Source organism: Sebastes umbrosus, chromosome 20 (genome assembly GCF_015220745.1).
Source record: "Sebastes umbrosus isolate fSebUmb1 chromosome 20, fSebUmb1.pri, whole genome shotgun sequence".
NCBI lineage: Eukaryota > Metazoa > Chordata > Actinopteri > Perciformes > Sebastidae > Sebastes > Sebastes umbrosus.
Genome location: NC_051288.1, coordinates 10597340 through 10614889, shown reverse-complemented (window position 1 = coordinate 10614889; position 17550 = coordinate 10597340). Strand labels below are relative to the sequence as shown.

Sequence of the window (17550 nt, the reverse complement as noted above, 5' to 3'; positions counted from 1 at the left end):
CCGGGTGTTGATTGGCTAGCTCCTATAGGCAGCATGACCAGAGTGCACAGGTGGAAACCAATCATGTAGTTAGCACCTGGAGAGAACAGGTAGAAGGGCAAACTCAACAAGCACTTTGGCCCTGCCTTGCACATAACACACACAAAGAATGCAAAAATTGTGGAATTATTTAAAATAACATTTTATACGTGTTGCCACTTAAAGCTGCAGTGGGTAGAAATGGAGCAAATATGGTTAAAAAAAAGTTATTTTTATAAAACGGTCACTATATCCTGACAGTAGTCAAGGCCTATAGAAAGGAGGCTGGGTCACGCATCATCAATGCATGTGTAACTCATGCGCAGTAAAATCTGGCCTGCACTCGCCGAAATTGAGCCAATCGCAACGCACGACCGCAGCTTCAGTTACACTGCGCATGTGTTATACCCCATAGCCCAAGACCCATGTCCGCCCGTGACCCAGCCTCCTTTCCATAGGCCTTGACAGTAGTGCATGAAACAGGTAACCTGAAAAAAATCATGTGCCTCTTTGTCCACCAGTGTTCCTAACGGCATCTGCAAGATTTCACAGATCGGAATGAAAACAACCAATCAGAGCCACGCTGGAGCCTTGCCGTCTCTGAGTCCATCACTCGCGAACTCCGACCAAACGGTCAAACTAGGCAGCGCTGATCAAATATGAATCAATATTCTGTTACTGTAATGCCTATTTCTTGCCTCAAATGTTTTCAGAAACATATTGTAATGGACTATTAAGCTGTAAAATGAGAAAGATTGTGACCCGGCAGCTTTGTTGAGACCAGTTGAGGAAATACCAAGCACTGCCCACCAGCCGGAGCAGAGCCAATAGGAACGCTCTCCCTCTCTGAAATGACCTGCGATTGGTCAAAGTCTCTCGTCACGGGCTAGATTTTTTAATGCCTGCAAACAGAGCCATGAGGAGGTGCAGAAGTGTAGTTTTCTCTCGGAACACTTCAATTACAATATGCTGAAAGGTTATTATGGAATTTTATCATTTACATTTTACCATATACTGTTATTGGGACTTGAAGTGGCTGCTGATCAGCAAAAGTTACACTGCTCTTTGCTGCTGTAATAACAGTGCCATTTTAGTTTTCAATGTAAATATTCTATAGCGGGAGTGTTTATTGTCTAGGTTTGTGGACATCCAATAGCGGCCAGCATGAAAAACACTGGTCAGCACACGCGACTATAAAAGGCTTGATCATTTCTGGAGGAATGTGAGGGCGCAGTTCCACTTCCCTTCGTCCCGGCTGTGGCTGTAGCGCTCCACGCTCAGGCTGAAGTTGTCCAGAAAAAACGAAATTGATGGGAAGGGATAATGAAAGGCGGATAAAAGAAGAAATAGAGGAATACTGCCATTCTATTTTAGATACATCTGATGGGAACATTTCTTTCATTTGAGTGTTTGCATGCATGTCTTCCCCACCTCCTCCTTTTCTCTAAATCTTTCTGCTAATCTCTCCCTCTGTTGAGCCTCTTCATCCTCTCTCTGTTTACTTCTGCTCGCTGTGACCTCGTCTCTTTTTTATTGTGTGTTGTGCTGCCACACTGTGCATATGTGGCCTTGATATTCCTGTAGCTGCCAATTTATGTAGACTGACCGCTGAGAGGTCACAAAGGAAGTTAAAGAGACTTCTATCAATTCATCTGAATGCTTTTAGATGTTTGTTAAAGGAAGAATGTCAGAAATGCCTCGATGATGCTGCTCTGTGAACTCTGCTCCATCTTCATGAAAATAGTTTCCTGAACCTGAAGCTGAAAAGTCTGTTCTTCATTTTCCTCTTTTTTCCTCTTTTTCCAGGAGATGCCTCCACTGAGGATTTACCCACAATCCCCTGGGCGTGGTATCAGAGTTTGACTAACAGCAAAAGGCTCAGCTCACAGCATCTGGAAGGAAAAGTGAGCTCTCCACCTGTCCAGTCTGATATAAAACGAAGATGCAGACATGAATGCTGGTTTTCTGCCTTCCTGTTTTTCATGAAGCCGTCTTGAAACCGCATATTGAATATGTCTGTTTAAATATGTCATATGAACACTGTGCTGGCAGTATTTTCCCGTTCAAAACAGCCCGTGATACACACTGCACCACATTGCTTTCAGCTATTTTATTATTCTTTTTCATTCATTTCAAACACTGCTCACATTTCCTGATGTTTGGTCCATCTCTTACTCATCTCTTCTTCTCTAAAGGAATAGTTTTGACATTATACCCTAAGAGTTAGATGAGTTAGATCACTCTCATGTTTGTACACAAAATATGAGATACCGCCAGCAGTTGTTAAGCTCAGCTTAGTTTGGCGTAAAGTCTGGAAACGCTTATCATGGCTCTATCCAAAGGTAAAAATTCTGCCTTCCATCACCTCTAAAACCAACTAATTAACATATTATATCTACGGAAGTGTAAAAATGACATGGGGTTATATGCTGTAGGAGCTACTCCTTCTTGGCCTGGCACATAAACCCCTTAAAATCACAACTCGTCAAGTTTCCCCCTGCTTCCAGTCTTTATGCTAACTTTAAGCAAAGAGACGAAACTCTGGTGTTTTTTCGACAACAGCCGCCATTTTGGACTGAAATGCTTATTATATTTATGATATTCTATTGTTCAATATGACAATAGAAGAGAAATCATTTTGTTTTACTTTGTTTTACGGCACTTTTTAGGCGGACGTTTTTTCACTGGCGTCCAGTAGTAGCTTTCAGTCCAAAATGGCGGAAGCGTAGCTTTGCTGCTGGGCGCTGATGTTGCAATCGAATGAATAATTGACTTTCACTTCTTTGCAATATTTGTTCATACTTAGTGCTCTGTGCTATTTCTTGGCTGGGCGGCACAGTCACTTCCTGGAGTCTTGTTGCCAGGCAACCAGCGAAGACCCCAGGAAGTTACAGCCCCCATCCAAGAAATAGTCCGGCACATAACATTTTGTTACCTTGTGACGGAGCAAAGCTAGCTGTTTCCCTGTTTCCAGTCTTTAACGGTATTTCCCAAAATGGTGAACTACTGCTTCAAAATGTTTAGCTATGCATGTCCCCGTTGTATTTGTGAGACGGGGGCTTCACAAAACCCTTATTGTTGTATTTTTTATCAGCAGTGTGAAATGTGATATTTGAGACCTCTGAGTCATCCAGACAGACATCCAGACAGACATCTAAGCCATCTCACAACCCAACCCTGTACATACGGGTCTGCTGAATTGCACAAATTGGTGACGCAGGACTCAATGCCCTATTTTCGCTTGTTTTCTTCCCATATTCGATTTCGCAACTTCTTTGCATGTGCCTGCTCGCTCATCCCTAAAAAACGGGTTATTTTAAACACCGGTCTGGATGTTTTAGCGGGGGAGGAAGCGAGCGCAGAGCCCTTTCTGCAGTTTGTATCTCTGGGATGAATACAAACAGACACAGCCGGGACAAACAGGGCAAGTCATCTCGAGCTGCACTTTTGCCCCCTCAGGCATCTATAACACAACATAGCATTACTGAAATGTGTTGTGTTGTCAGAAACATCTTCTGCCTGCTAATGAGCACAGATGGTTTGACATTAAGTGTTTACATTTTCAACCAAAATTACATTACCTTGTTTTTGTACAGCGAAATAAAAACGAAATAACACATTCATACATTTGTCAGTTTGTTATCCGTGAGACAGTGGGACCTTTAATTGTGGGATTTTTTTGCCTTAAAAGTCAGTTTCAAGAGACGTACAACCGACAGAAAATAGAAAGCTCATTGAGCTGTGAAAAATGTGGCTTCTGCTGGTCTAAAAGCAGATATTTTTTACATCATGCATTTGGGTCAAGACAACAACAGCAGCGTCTCTTTTTGTTTTTGTAGCTGTGTTCTTCGAAAAATCTTATAGGAGGCAGTCACCCACTTAGCTTGTGTGTGTGTGTGTGTGTGTGTGTGTGGAGGCAAAACAGGAGCTCTTTTACAATCTGGCTAAATGGCAGGTTAAAGATTCCTTTCACTAATTTCCAACATCAGCAAAGACTCCTCTCAGCCTGTTAGCTCTCTTCAGAGAGAGTAAAACACCCTGGAGAACAACTCCCAGACACTCATGCGTAATTTTGCCAGACTTACACACACACACACACACACACACACACCCAAACAGACGACAGATGTTCTAAAATACCACAGTAACAACAGCGCAGATGCAGGCTGGGAAATGCCCTGTGAGATCTTCATTGCTTCAGTGTAAATGGCTTTTAGAGGGGGCAACAAGCAGCGTTCGTAATTTATACACTGTATGTTTTCGCAGGAATCAGAGAGCGAGAGAGTAAAAGAAAAGGTGGCCTGTGAACGAGGGGAGATTTTTTTCCCTTGCGTGTTTCCTCATTTGAAGTTGTGCAAGAACCCAGCAACTGCCTTTTTTCTGAACTTGCGTCTCTCTCCGTAGATCAGCGTGACAGGGAGAAAAGCGAGGGATTCATGTGTGGGAAAACTGCAACAGGAAGGAAAGTGCAGCTGGGAATTTTTTGCCTGGAGCGAAACAGACTGGAGGTCTGTGGCGAAAGAGACGAGAGAGGGAAAAAGAGAGGGAAGGAGAGAGGTAGAAAAGACAGCAGAGAGAGAGCAATGAGGATGAAAGTTTGAAGCATGGGAGGAGGAGAGAAGATTTGAGATGAAGGAGGAGTGAAAGTGGAATTTACTCGATGAGGAGGAGACTGGAAGATGACAGAGGGAAGGGAATCTCGTCTCTCACACCTTCTCTGGATGTCGAGGCAAGTCACACACACTTTTACACCTGTAATTCTACACACTCACAATCCCCCCTGCCAGAAAATTGGGGAGGAAGGCAGCCAACTTACACACACACACACACACACACAAGCTTGAATGAAAACTGGACTTGGACCTGCAGCTGTATACACACACATGCATTGCATCAGAGTGGTTTCGCCAGCTGGACGTGGTTTCATTCAGATCTGCTGTGACAAGAAGAAGTCCACTGTCTCCACCCCTTTCCTGCTCTCAAGGACTTCTGCTTCTTCAGAGTGTGTTTTCAACGCCCTCATTGCACTCTCAATCTACTTACCTGTCACTTGATGCTTGTGTACATACCTACACACACTCTCTCTCTCGCTCTCTCATTCCTCAGAGCAGCAGGTCCCTGGAAGCAGCCAAACTGTCAGTGACTGTTGCAAACACATGCTCGCTCTCGGCTCGGCTCTTTCTTCAGTCGCTGCCAAGGGAGGAGGAGGAGGAGGAGGAGGAGGAGGAGGAAGAGGAGGAAGAGGAGGAGAAGAAGAGGCTGGAAGAAACAGACTGAAGCACACACAGATAGAAAAGAGAAAGAGACAGACTTGGACCAACCTCTGCCTGGCTGACTGTGTGGGAGACTGGAGGCAGCAGCCTACAAGTGATGCCTCGCACTCTCTGGAGCAGCACATACAGTCAGGACTTCCTTTAGCTTTCTCCTTCCTCTCTTGTTTCAATGATGAGGAGAGACCGTCTCTTCTTAGCCGCGACCCTCACAGCCATCTTCTCCGCCGACCTCTACTTCATCCTCCTGCCAAAGCTGCGGCGTGTGGGGCAAAGGTCGGGACACTTTTGCTTCCCATGTGGTGACAACAACCTCACTCTTCCCAGGCACGGGGGTCTCGCCACCCCGCAGCTCTCCAACTGGACTTCTGCGGCACCCTTGGATGGTACCACACCTGAACCCACTGATTGGGGCTCAAAGCTGGGGAGGCTGTTTGCTCACCCTCTGTACAACATCCAGACTCCGGCGCTTGGGCTGGAGGAGAGGCTGCTGCAGGTGGAGCAGCTGATGGAGTACTACAAGAGGAAGGTGTCACGCTGGGAAAGGTCAGTTTCTGGTGTCATTGTCTTGATTTTTCACATTTTAGACATTGCTTCTTTTGTCCACAGTGCAAATGATTTTGCAATGGTTAACAATGATCTAAACATGGCTTCTGTTACTCAACTGTATTGTGAAAGAGGAGCATGTTGGCTGACAGATCTCACAGCGAAAGGGCGCGTTAGGGCTTGACTGTGGTCACGGGGCAGGCAAGGTCGCCGACACCACGGCCAAACCCACCACGCAAACACACATCCACGCACACAAACACACTTGTGCATGTGCTCATGATAACAGATGTACACCCACAGAACCAACATCAGGATGTGTAGACAAGTCATGTGCGTCACAAAAGTCCAATGTCGAGCGGGGCTGGTGGCGGAAAACCCTCACAAACATGTCACGCTGAGAGCTCGCGTCTGGCACGCTCTCTTTTAAGGTAAACAAGGATTTAAAACCGCCAAAGCCCATTTTTAATCTGTGGGAGCCGTCTTGGCTTGTGAGGCTGTCTGTCTATCCCGACGCAGTGCACTCCCTCCGAGAGATACAGATTTTGGGCTCTCACGGTGGAAAAATAAGAAGAAATACGAGCAATGGATCTCCTCTCTCTCCCTGGTGCCTTTTATGAATGTGCACAAAAACAATGGATAGCCCAAAGGCTTGTTTTAAGAGTTGCAAAATCTTGCAACAGCATCTCAACACTGCAACAAACACACCTTTTTGACTACTGATATGAACAATGAGAACAGGTTTCATGCTGAAAAAGGAAACGAGTTTAAAATAAATGTCCTGGTCAACTGTTAAGAAATCACCACTGAAATAGTCCACTTCCTCTTTGCTATCCTGCGTGTGACAACACTCTGTGGTCTGCACTTGTCCATTGTCCTGATTACCTTAATCTGTCACTTGTTGCTCGCTGGCTGACTGATGGCTCATATTTATAGCCCTTCGCTTTAGCATTATCTCTGCACTCTATGCAGCCTGTGATGGAGTTTGTTTGGGTTGGGAGATGACCGTCGTCCCACTCAGTGCGGTCAGCTCTGGCAGTGTGGTGCCGCTGTCTCACCACAGACTTATTTGTTTTGGTCTCAGATTATTGTTGCTCAGAATTTGAGAGGAGCAGAGGCTGTGGAAATTCAAAATGTTGTTACAACTGCTGTTAAAAAACAACAGAGCCCATAAGACAACTAATAAAATTCTATACGTGAATGCAAAATAGGGCTACAGGGGGAAATGGGCAAATAAAAGAAGTTATAAAACAGAGTGTGTATAATAATAAACTCAATAAATGCCTGTATCCCCGTGTAGTTCTCATATCCTCTGTCATTTCAAACACATCCTTGTAAGAGCTGCTGCTGCTGCTGCTAAGAAAACCTGTGCCTGGATTTCTGGCACTATGTACCGCTCCAAATTTGCGGTCTCGCCAAAATAAAATACCGCCGTTACAAAATGTTGTAAGAAGTGATTCCCAAGCCGTGGATTTGTTTTAAAGCTTGGCAATCCAGGTTAAGCAAGAGCAGAGCGAGAACCCTCTTTTAGTCAGCTACCTCATTGGTGTTTATGTAACATGCCATTCACAACCCCTCTGCATTCTGTAGCAAGAATATGTATGAAAACACATATCCCTTATCACATTTATTTCCTACAGTTAACCTCTGGGCCGCTTCTTACTCCTCAGACATATGAAGCTTTACAGCGAGGCAGCGGCTATATCCAACGTCAGTGTGACTGAACATGAGGTGACCTTTGACCCCGACGCAAGCTGGCTGAAGTTCCACCTGGGAATAAGCCGCTATGCTTTGTACTCCCGCGATGACCCCGCTGTCCCACAACTCCTCAAGGACATGCAGAGCATGACGGTCGTCAGCTCAGGTGATGGATGGATAGATCTGTATCATCTGTATGTAGCCACCATTTGGTTTTACTTCCTGTTTTGTGCCATAAAGTAAAAGAGCAGTTTTCTGGCGTAGCAGACGCTGGACTATAGAGGCTGTTAGGGATGCTAATATTCTGGCTATGTGTCCAAATCCTTGTGGTGATGAATTATTGATACTAATATGTAACACTTTTAATGCTAAATTATGAGCTAACAAACCTTTATCTCTTACAGATTACACTCAAGATGAGAAGGCCCTAAAAGGAGCATGTGATTGCACCCAAGGTTAGTCAACAAGGCTTCTATATCTGTTTGGGTTTTGTTCTTCTTTGTATTCGATCTCTGACTAGACCCGTTGTTTCACTCTTTTTGTTTCTCTCTGTGCTCGGCGGTACCGTCAGAGGCAAACACACTGCCGCCTTTGTGATAGCGAGGATTCTGTTTTCATTTGGTATCAAAATCCAGATTTGTCTGTCTGTGTAAGACACTTGCTCTGGGGCAAAAAAAAAGCAGGCATGCGTTTGTGTTCAGAGGCAGAGCTCTTAATTACAGTAAATGTTTGATGTCTGCGTGCTGTGAGGGAAGCCAATGTTTCCAGGCTTCAACCTACACACCAGCCGCCACCTACGCTGTTATCTCTTACTGAACTACTGAGCAGCATGCAAGCCAAAGCTGCAAATGTATGGATGGATAATTAATGGAAAAAGCTACTTTTAATAGATGTTGTTGTAACAAAAATGATCATACAGTATATGCCGGATGGAGCAGTCATGCAGCCAGTTGTTTGGATATTTTTTCATGTAGAAATAGGAACATTAAAACAAATATGGATGGTGAAAAGAGTATTTCAGACTTACACATATTTTTGTATATACTGCTTTTTGTCCTGTCTGTGCCTCACCAGCACAGTGAAGTGGCCGACCACACAAACATCATTCACTGCCAAGAAGAAATGCAACAAAACAAATCATCCCTTCTATTTAAATTTAACCTCAAAAGACTTTCAGTAACCAGAGAGCGACAGAGTCCATCGGCCAGGGAGGCTGTTTACGCCAGTTTGGTCCTGTTTGATTCATTTCCAGACAAAAAAGTAGTGATTGTGAATCTTATATGATTGTTAACTATTAATAGCCTGGAGTTACACAGAGCGCAGCAGGGGGAAGGTGTGTTTGTGGTTAGTCTGACCTACTGCTGTGACATAATATACAGCCAGACAGAGAGAGAGAGGAATGCAAGCTGTGTGACCAACCCCCCAATTACTCACCGAACTGGTAGATCTAGAAAGTGTTTCAGTTTGAACTGGCCTCAGGTGCTCTATACGATAACCAGAGCATTAATATAGCAGCAAACAACTATTTGCTATGTAAAGATATAGAGAAGTAATGTCTACCTGAGCAGAGAATGAAGTTGCTCTCCCTCTGTGTGTGTTGTAATCCAAGCTTCTCTATGCTTTGTTGACATAGCCGGGCCGGCCGTACGTGCATGTGAGCGTGCCCCACTGGCTAGCTCGCGGCCGCCGCTCTGCACTGCTCTCACTCGTGATTTATGATTCGATGACGTCATAACAGTGAGTAACGTCATACCATCAGACACGGCTCTTCGTGGGGCTTCCGTGCGGCATGTTTTCGCCTGTCTGCACACATCGAAATTGTTCGAACTACACTGACGGCGATGGGTGGAGAAAATGGAGAACTTTGAGGAGCTTTGATAATGTCTGTTTGCCGCGAGGAGAAACCCGCACGATGTATAAAAGCGACACGTCAGCTCATGTACTGACTCAGTTACCTGGTGCTCAGCGTCTCCTTTCGTCAAGCTGACATTCAAGATTATACTTAATGTAAAGGTAATGTTTCTTTCTCTTCCTGTCTCTCCGCTCTAGTTGTGAAGCCAAGCGGACATCACCTGAAACTGGCTCTGAAGATGCAAAACTTCGCCAAAGCCATGTTCAAACCAATGAGGTGAGGACTGAATCCACATTTGACTGGTCTATATCAAACAACATCAATGGATTTTAGGTCAGTGAAGGTGAAGTGTTAGGTGAAGTATAGCTCTGTGGTACTGCAATCCGTATATAACAGTGCATTATCTCACGTCATGTCCTATGTTAATTTACGCCAGGCTAAATCATCTAGTATTTGTGAAGATGATAGTATTTGTCGTGTTGATTATATACTCACTGGCAGCTTGATCACTATGTACGTCTTGTGTGTGTGTGTCAGGCAGCAGAGGGACGAGGAGACTCCAGAAGACTTCTTCTACTTTGTTGATTTCCAGAGACACAATGCAGAGATTGCAGCCTTTCACCTGGACAGGTGCAGCCCCCCTCCTCCTCCTCACTCATAATGCTCATTATCACTTCATTGTTCTTCCTGTTTTACTACCATCTCTGTTACACTCAGTGTATTTTAAGAGGTCTCTGAGGGAATTCATGCCGCAGTGGTGCTTGGGGGTAATTTTAGTTTTTGTTGCACATCTGTCATTTTATTGGCCCTAGTTATGGCTCTGGCGCATACTGAAGTGCAACAAATGTTTTTCTTTGGGCTCTTTATTTTAAACGGACAATACGTGACGCAAATGTAAAAGTAAAAACAGGAAGTAAAGAAGCAAGTAAAAATTAGTTATTAATGGCTCCCAGTGCTGTTAAATAATTGTGAACAGCAGTGTAACATACCTATATTTTAAATTAGGACCAATTCAGAAGCACATAAAAAGCTTTATCATCAAATTTTATACATTAAACTTTTGATTTCCCCCCAGCAGCATGGCTGTAGGGATGGCACAATAAGTCGGTCCAGCACTTTGATCCAGAATGAAATATCTCAACAACTATTGGATGAATTGCCATGACATTCATTGTCCTCAGAGGATGAATCCTACTGACTTTGTGGATCCCCTGACTTTTCCTTTAGCGCCACAATGAGGTTTAAATCCCTGCAAAACTAATGACATTCCCATCATCCTTAGCTGTTCTTCGTGTTTAGTGCTAATTACAGTGCCTGAAATGGGCGGGTACCTCAGGTTTTTGTCCACGAGTACCTTAACTTCTTATTGCGTACCCCTAAAAACCTGCGTAGCTTTGTCTCTGTGTAAACATATAGCTTAATGTTGTGCTGAACAATGCTGAAAATTCCTTTGGTATTCCTTCTCATTATCCAATTTCATCTGTAGGCCAACAGATATCATATTTTAAGTTGGTTTGTTTATAATTGTAGCATACTGTATATGCAATATTATATTTGTGTACAATTTGATTTGTATCAATAGCTACATAAAAAGCGTTTATGTCGAAATGTATTTCGTATGTAGGCCTATTGTATGTAATGAAATGCATACAAAAATACATTTGAAGTGGGCTATATTACCAAGATATACGTATAGATATAAATATATCCAAGACACACATGCAATGATTATGTCATGCAACTGCTGAATTAAGGTACTGGCACCTTTTGTTGGTCCCATTCAGGCACTGGCTAATATACCCTAAACTAAGATGGTGAATATGGTAAACATTATACCTGCTTTGCGAACATATTAGCATGTTGACGCTAGCGTTATTGTGTCTTAGAAGAGCAGTGATGAAAGTAGATTGTAAATCTTCTTGTAGTAGCATACCACTGATGAACAGAAACAGAATGCAATCATTTAAAAAAAACAACTAAATGGTTTTTCAACAAATAGTTATGATTTAAAACTACGCCTTCAGGTGCCGACAAATAAACCACCCACCCTACGCAAAGATTGCAACATGTTTGCCCAGCCCATGATTTCCAAACTAGCTGATGAGTATAAACCACAGGTTATGGGCAAACACCATAACACACACACACACACACACACACACACACAGACAAAACCTTGTTTGTCTATCTTTGTGAGGACCCTCATTGGCATAATGCATTCCCTAGCCCCTTACCCTAACCTTAACCATCACAACTAAATGTCTGACCCCAGCCCTTACCTTTACCCTAACCTAAACATAATTCTAACCTGAACTTTAAAACCACGTCTGAACACTTTAACAGGCCCTTGAAGGTCCCAAAGTGAGAACCAGCCAAAATGTCCTCACTTTCCAAAAGTGTCCTCACTCTGAAGGTCTAAAACTCAAATTGGTCCCCACAAAAATAGCTGTACGAGCACACACAACCCACACACTCACACATCTTAGTCTAATTGCACAACATTAGCTGAGGTGAGGTGATTCACTCTGAAACACAGTCGTCTGCGCTAGACGGTATCATTAAGAAGCCACACACAATGATAAGTCATCGCTTCACCACATGAAACAGGAGTGCCACGTCAACAACTCAAACAATCACTATAATTATTATTTGACAGTATATCCGCTCATATTTTAAAGTCTTTAAAGTGTAAGAATCATGAACAGTTTCTCTCATCAAACACAAACAGATGATTTCTCTGCTCTCTCCTATTTTTAATTTATGGCGGTGTGTGTTTTTAATCCGTGGCAGCGTGTTGTCTCTCTCTGTTGTGTCTGCGTTCGCTGCCAACCCTTATCATCATCGCGAGCAATCAGCAGTTGGGGAACGCAGACGATCTGAGAAACAGCCATTCAGCTTCACACCCTGATTGTTGTTTGATTACTGCTTGCGAGACAAGACTGAAATATGGCCCTCGGGGAGGTATAAGCTCTTGATGGTGTGTATGAACACAGCCAGCTAAATTATACAGCGTGGAGACTGTCAGTAGGCTACATTCATTGATAAGCATCAGTGAAAACGAACCCCGGGCTCCTGTGAAATGAGGCGAGGCAAGACGGAGATAAGGATACCATCATCTTGACAGGGTTCACATTACATTTACATTAAATTTATGTAAGCATGAACTGTGTGAACTGTAAACTTTTCCTGACACAAGAAACTATTAAAGTTTTCTTCTGAATCTCATCTACTTGTTTTTTTAGGGTCCTGGACTTCCGGAGAGTCCCGCCGGTGGCTGGCAGACTGGTGAACGTCACAGGAGAAGTCCTCCAAGTCACCCACAACGAAGACCTACGAGCCGTCTTCTTCACCTCGCCAGGTAAAGAACCAGCAGGTCTCTTTTAAACGAATAGTTGGAGATTTTTGCCAAGAGTGAGAAGAGAAGACTCTCGACATGTCTGTACACTACAAGTATGAAGCCAGTTAACTTCCACTTAGCTTAAAATAGCATAAAGACTGGAAGCAGGGGGAAACATGATAAATCATGGTCTTACATAGGGTAACAACATACAACTTGACATTTTGATGTTTTGTTTTTTTGCATGGATGAAACAGAGCGTTATCAGCTGTAACCGCTGTATAAGAGCAGTGCAGAGTGGTGGCCGTGAGCTAGCCAGTGGGGCACACTCACATGCACAAACATGCACTAAAAGGCACACTTAGCCTGCCTGGCTATGTCAACAAAGCAAAGAGAAGCTCTGAATGCAACACACACAGAGGGAGAGTGACTTAATTTTCAGGCTCAGATAGACATTACTCCTCTATATCTTTACATAGCAAAAAGTCGTTTGCTGCTATGTTAATGCTCCGAATATCGTATACAGCAGTGGTTCTCAAACTATGGGACACTGTGAACAAAAAATCTGTGTTGAAATCAGCAGGAGGAGAGTTAGTAACGTTAGCTGTTAGCAGCTGGTGGGCAGCACAGTCCTGACTGGCTAAATACCGGAGATACGAACGTTAACGGAGGTGCCATTGAGTTATTGTTATGAGGTGTTCAAAGTCGGCTCAGGAAAGATTACTATTGGGCGAAGGTAAATTACAATGTTAGCATGATGTGTTCAAATGTAATCTCATAAAATGTAGTTTTTGGTGAGAAACTTGAATAAATACAGTTGTTTAAAGGAGATGTTTTCACATCAATATAAAATAGATATTAGAGAGAACATTTTGACCTGTTTAACTTCCTAACACTAGCTCTAAGCAGCTTGCCAAGATTTTTTTAATCAAAGCAAATATTTAAATAATCATAATCATTTGAATCGTGTGTTTTTATGCAAACGACCACTATAGATGACAATAACAAAGTACAGTACTTTGTACCCTCCCTGCCCCCGAAAAAAAGGGCTTTTTGGACCTGCAGTGCATGTTTTTATATTTTGGCATGCTGGGGGACTCTCTGTTTTGTTAAGTTTTGTTAATGGAAACATTCCTACCCAAAACAGTCAGTCCTGTACGTTTCAAAAACCCCTGCATATAATGTAATGCTCTTAATAATGTGCTGTTTGGAGTGATTCCCCCCCCAGGAAAAATAATTGCCCACCCCTGGTCATAATGGTGCTACTAATATTTTCTGAGGTGGTACGTGGTGTAGAAAAGTTTGAGAACCACTGGTATAGAGCACCTTTAACTCTCGGCAAGAAGGCGAATAAGCATAGTTCCCAAAATGTCAAACTATTCGCTTCATGTGTCCTGTAGCTTGTGTTGTTTGTTTGGGTTTTATAGATTTTTTGGAGGAATCTTTGACACGTTTCTAGATTTGTATAATGGAGCTGCTCTTAGTGAATATTTTGTATAGCTTTCCAATTCCCCCCTCCCTGTTTCATTTCATATTTGTATGCCAAACAATTATAAATGTAAGGTGTTGTTACGCCTGGCAAGGGTGAAACCATATTAAGACCATTTTTGCAGTTTATTCTATATCATGCCAATATCAGATGTTTTACAACACTTCAGTATTTAAAGTATGTTCCAATATCTTTGCAAAACAACACATTGCATCAGTATCAGTAGGAACCTTTAAGCCTATCAGAGAGTTATTTTGTTTCTGGTTTGATGTTCTTCAGTTGGAGGGAAAAGGCAGAGTTGATCAAACGGCATGTAATTGTATGTGAACATGAACACTCATTTTGCATTCCGCCATTTCGTGCTGCTTCCCCAACAGCGAACAACACGTGTTTCTTTGCCAAGTGTCTGTACGTGTGTAAGACGGAGTACGCGGTGTGCGGGGGCCCCGACCTGCTGGAGGGCTCCTTGTCAGCCTACTTACCCGGCCTCAGCATCGCTCCACGCATCTCTATCCCCAACCCCTGGATCCGCTCCTACACCTTCACCGGACGAGAAGAGTAAGACCCCAACATCTGTACACTCAGGAAGAATAACATTTTATTTTGTCCTATGATATAAATAGATGTAGCAAGGATGTTGCTGAAAATATGTTCACCAAAATGGTTTGGTTAAAGGTGCAGTATGGTACAAATGTACTGTCTTTTACTGACTATAATCCAGCTGTGGTTGAGACAGTTCGTGGCCTCCAGTCAGATTGTAAATTCAAGTATATTCAAAATAAAATAAAAGACCAGATTTCCCATAAATCCTGTTGATAATGCATCATGTCGGATGTTTATCTCTTTGGTCAAAGGCTTTTCTAATTAGGGACAAAAGAGGTGGAAGAGTGCTTTGTTTAATTTTACCCTTTCTTTCTTTCTTTGCTACTCCGTGTACTATTTTGGTGTACCATGAAATCAGTTTGTACCAAACAAACAGCAGCCTCTTCCTGTTTTGTTCCACAAATCTAATGAGCGGGTTTCACCATTATCATAATGTCTCAAAATCTAAATGAACTGAGGGGTAATTTTAGGTTGCTCAAATTGTTTCAAACATCTGGTCAAAACATCCAAATGCAGTAAACAGTTCTGAACATGATGTCATTTATGTCCTTTCTTTTTTTTTTTTAAAGGTGGGAAGTGAATCCGTTCTACTGTGACACCATAAAGCAGCTGTATCCCTACAACTCAGGCAACAGGCTCCTCAACATCATAGACATGTCCATCTTTGACTTCCTCACAAGTATGTTACATCACCCAGTATTCACACATAAGCAACTTTTACCATTAGAAACAATCTTTCTATAAGTTTTTGTCCCTACGTTACAGGCAACATGGACAGACACCACTACGAGATTTTTACTAAATTTGGGGACGAAGGGTTCCTTCTCCACTTGGACAATGCCAGAGGGTGAGACAAAAAATGTCACAGAGCTTTATAAATTATTGTGAAATTATCCATTGTGCACTGTTCAGAATTTCCCAGTAAAATAAGAGGTGGCAGCAGGGTTGCCTTTATGTTAGTGTAAAATTAACATTATTATACTGTCGCTCAAATTTACAGCTTTGTACTGTTAATGAAAAATACAGTTTGAACTGTTTTTTTTTATTAATTTCACAGTATTTTACAGTTAATTTACTGTTTAAAGATAAATTATATAGCTGTTTTTCACCTTCCTTTTACATTATCTTACTGATTTGTTTTAATGCAATATTTAGGTTGTATTTTTTACATACATTTTAATAAACATTATTTTGTGCCTAGATGAATAGCCTTAGCAGGTTACAGACATAGGAATAGTCACACTAAATACAATTAAAGGCACTTAGGAAAAAGGCTATAATAGACTTGTTGACACTTTTCCCAAAATGTCTGTCTATAGCTGGCTATACAAGCACAGAATGAAAACCATAACAACATGTGAGTGAAGAACAATAAAGCTAATTCACTGATTTTACAATCATGTACAATGTACAAGCCTCACATGTGCAGATCAGGTCCCAGAATTAAAAAAATACTGCATGAAACTGTTACTGATGATACTTTAGACAGTTGATCAGCAGTAAAGTGATGTTTTTTTAAGAATACATTATAGTTCAGTTAAAAAACGGCCTATGAGCGTAATTTAACAGGTTTTCTTTTGTATTAACAGTAAAGCACTGTTTTTAGCAATAACAGGTTAATACTGTTGAAATCCTGCTGTAAATTAACAGCAATTGTTTACAGTGTGGTTTTATTTCCTTGTCACGTCTTGTGCTCAGGTTTGGGAAGCACTCTCAAGATGAGATGTCCATCCTGGCTCCACTAACTCAGTGCTGCATGTAAGTAAGAGTGCAGTGGAAACAGCTTGTTTGTTTGTGGATTCACATTTGAATTTCATACATTATGAGCAGTTTTGGGAGGGAAATTAATTTCTCTTTCTCGTCAGGATAAAGCGCTCCACACTGTCTCGGCTCCAGCTCCTGGCCCGACCAGAGTTCAGACTCAGCGATGTGATGAGGGAGTCCCTGGAGGGAGACCCTTTACAGCCGATCCTGACAGAGCCCCACCTCTCGGCGCTGGACCGCAGGCTACAGAAGGTCCTCCGAGCGGTCCAGCGCTGTGTCCGGAGGCTGGGCGAAGACGATGTGATCGCCAAGGACTTTGTCAAATCCACAGAGAGACCTCAGACCGCCACAGAGATGGAGAAGGTCAGGTAACACAGGGTCAAAGGGTCATCGGTCCTCTTTGTATATATAGCTGCTCATTTGCACCACATGAAGACTTCAAGATGAAGTTTGCAGTGAGCAAAACAAGGATCAGATGGGTTTTAAGGAACATGAAGCCATAAATGGAAGAAGACGCTGTTGAAATCTTCTGAGTAATCTCATTGTGGAGGTTGAATCACTGCTGGTCTCAGATTCCTATCACAGAGGGAGCCGTACCTTTTATTTCCTTTTGTTTCTCTCATGGTCATAAATTCCCCCAAGGGTGCATTTTATGACAGGGCTCTCACTTTTTTATGTCCACCTACACCATCAGGTTAGGTTTAGAGTTGATGCATTTAAATTAAGACCTTTTAAGGAACAATTAAACACCAAAAAAATAGTAAACGTATCAAGGATTACAGGAGATTTCTTTGATACATGAAGCGTGTGTCACACACACATCAAAACCAGCATTAATATTCATAAGAGAGAGCTGTGATGCACTGGATCAGTTGTTTATCGAATTAATGTGGTGAATATTAAAGATTTATGTGTCCATGTGATGTTATAATTATAAAATAAAGTTATTTTGAAGAGAAATTATCACCTGCAA

At 42.5% G+C, this 17550-nt stretch overlaps 2 protein-coding genes and 1 long non-coding RNA gene across 4 annotated transcripts in view; 2 read left to right on the top strand and 1 right to left on the bottom strand.

The window, feature by feature from the left end:
- LOC119479739 (WD repeat-containing protein 49) overlaps positions 1-1960 on the top strand; it is an 18119-nt gene extending 16159 nt beyond the window's left edge. For both annotated transcript variants that reach the window (XM_037755653.1, XM_037755651.1), the window contains one exon: positions 1825-1960. The gene's annotated coding sequence lies outside the window, so the exon portion shown is untranslated. The remainder of the gene's footprint in view (positions 1-1824) is intronic.
- LOC119479741 overlaps positions 1-5471 on the bottom strand; it is a 12789-nt gene extending 7318 nt beyond the window's left edge. The window contains exon 1 of the long non-coding RNA XR_005204747.1: positions 5340-5471. This is a non-coding gene — a long non-coding RNA (uncharacterized LOC119479741). The remainder of the gene's footprint in view (positions 1-5339) is intronic.
- fam20a (FAM20A golgi associated secretory pathway pseudokinase) lies at positions 5424-17550 on the top strand. Its single transcript, XM_037755655.1, has 11 exons — positions 5424-5834; positions 7505-7698; positions 7937-7987; positions 9582-9660; positions 9922-10014; positions 12627-12742; positions 14588-14768; positions 15383-15492; positions 15579-15660; positions 16512-16571; positions 16679-17550. Exons 1-11 carry the CDS (start codon positions 5461-5463, stop codon positions 16947-16949), a joined length of 1611 nt encoding a protein of 536 aa, XP_037611583.1. The 5' UTR covers positions 5424-5460; the 3' UTR covers positions 16950-17550.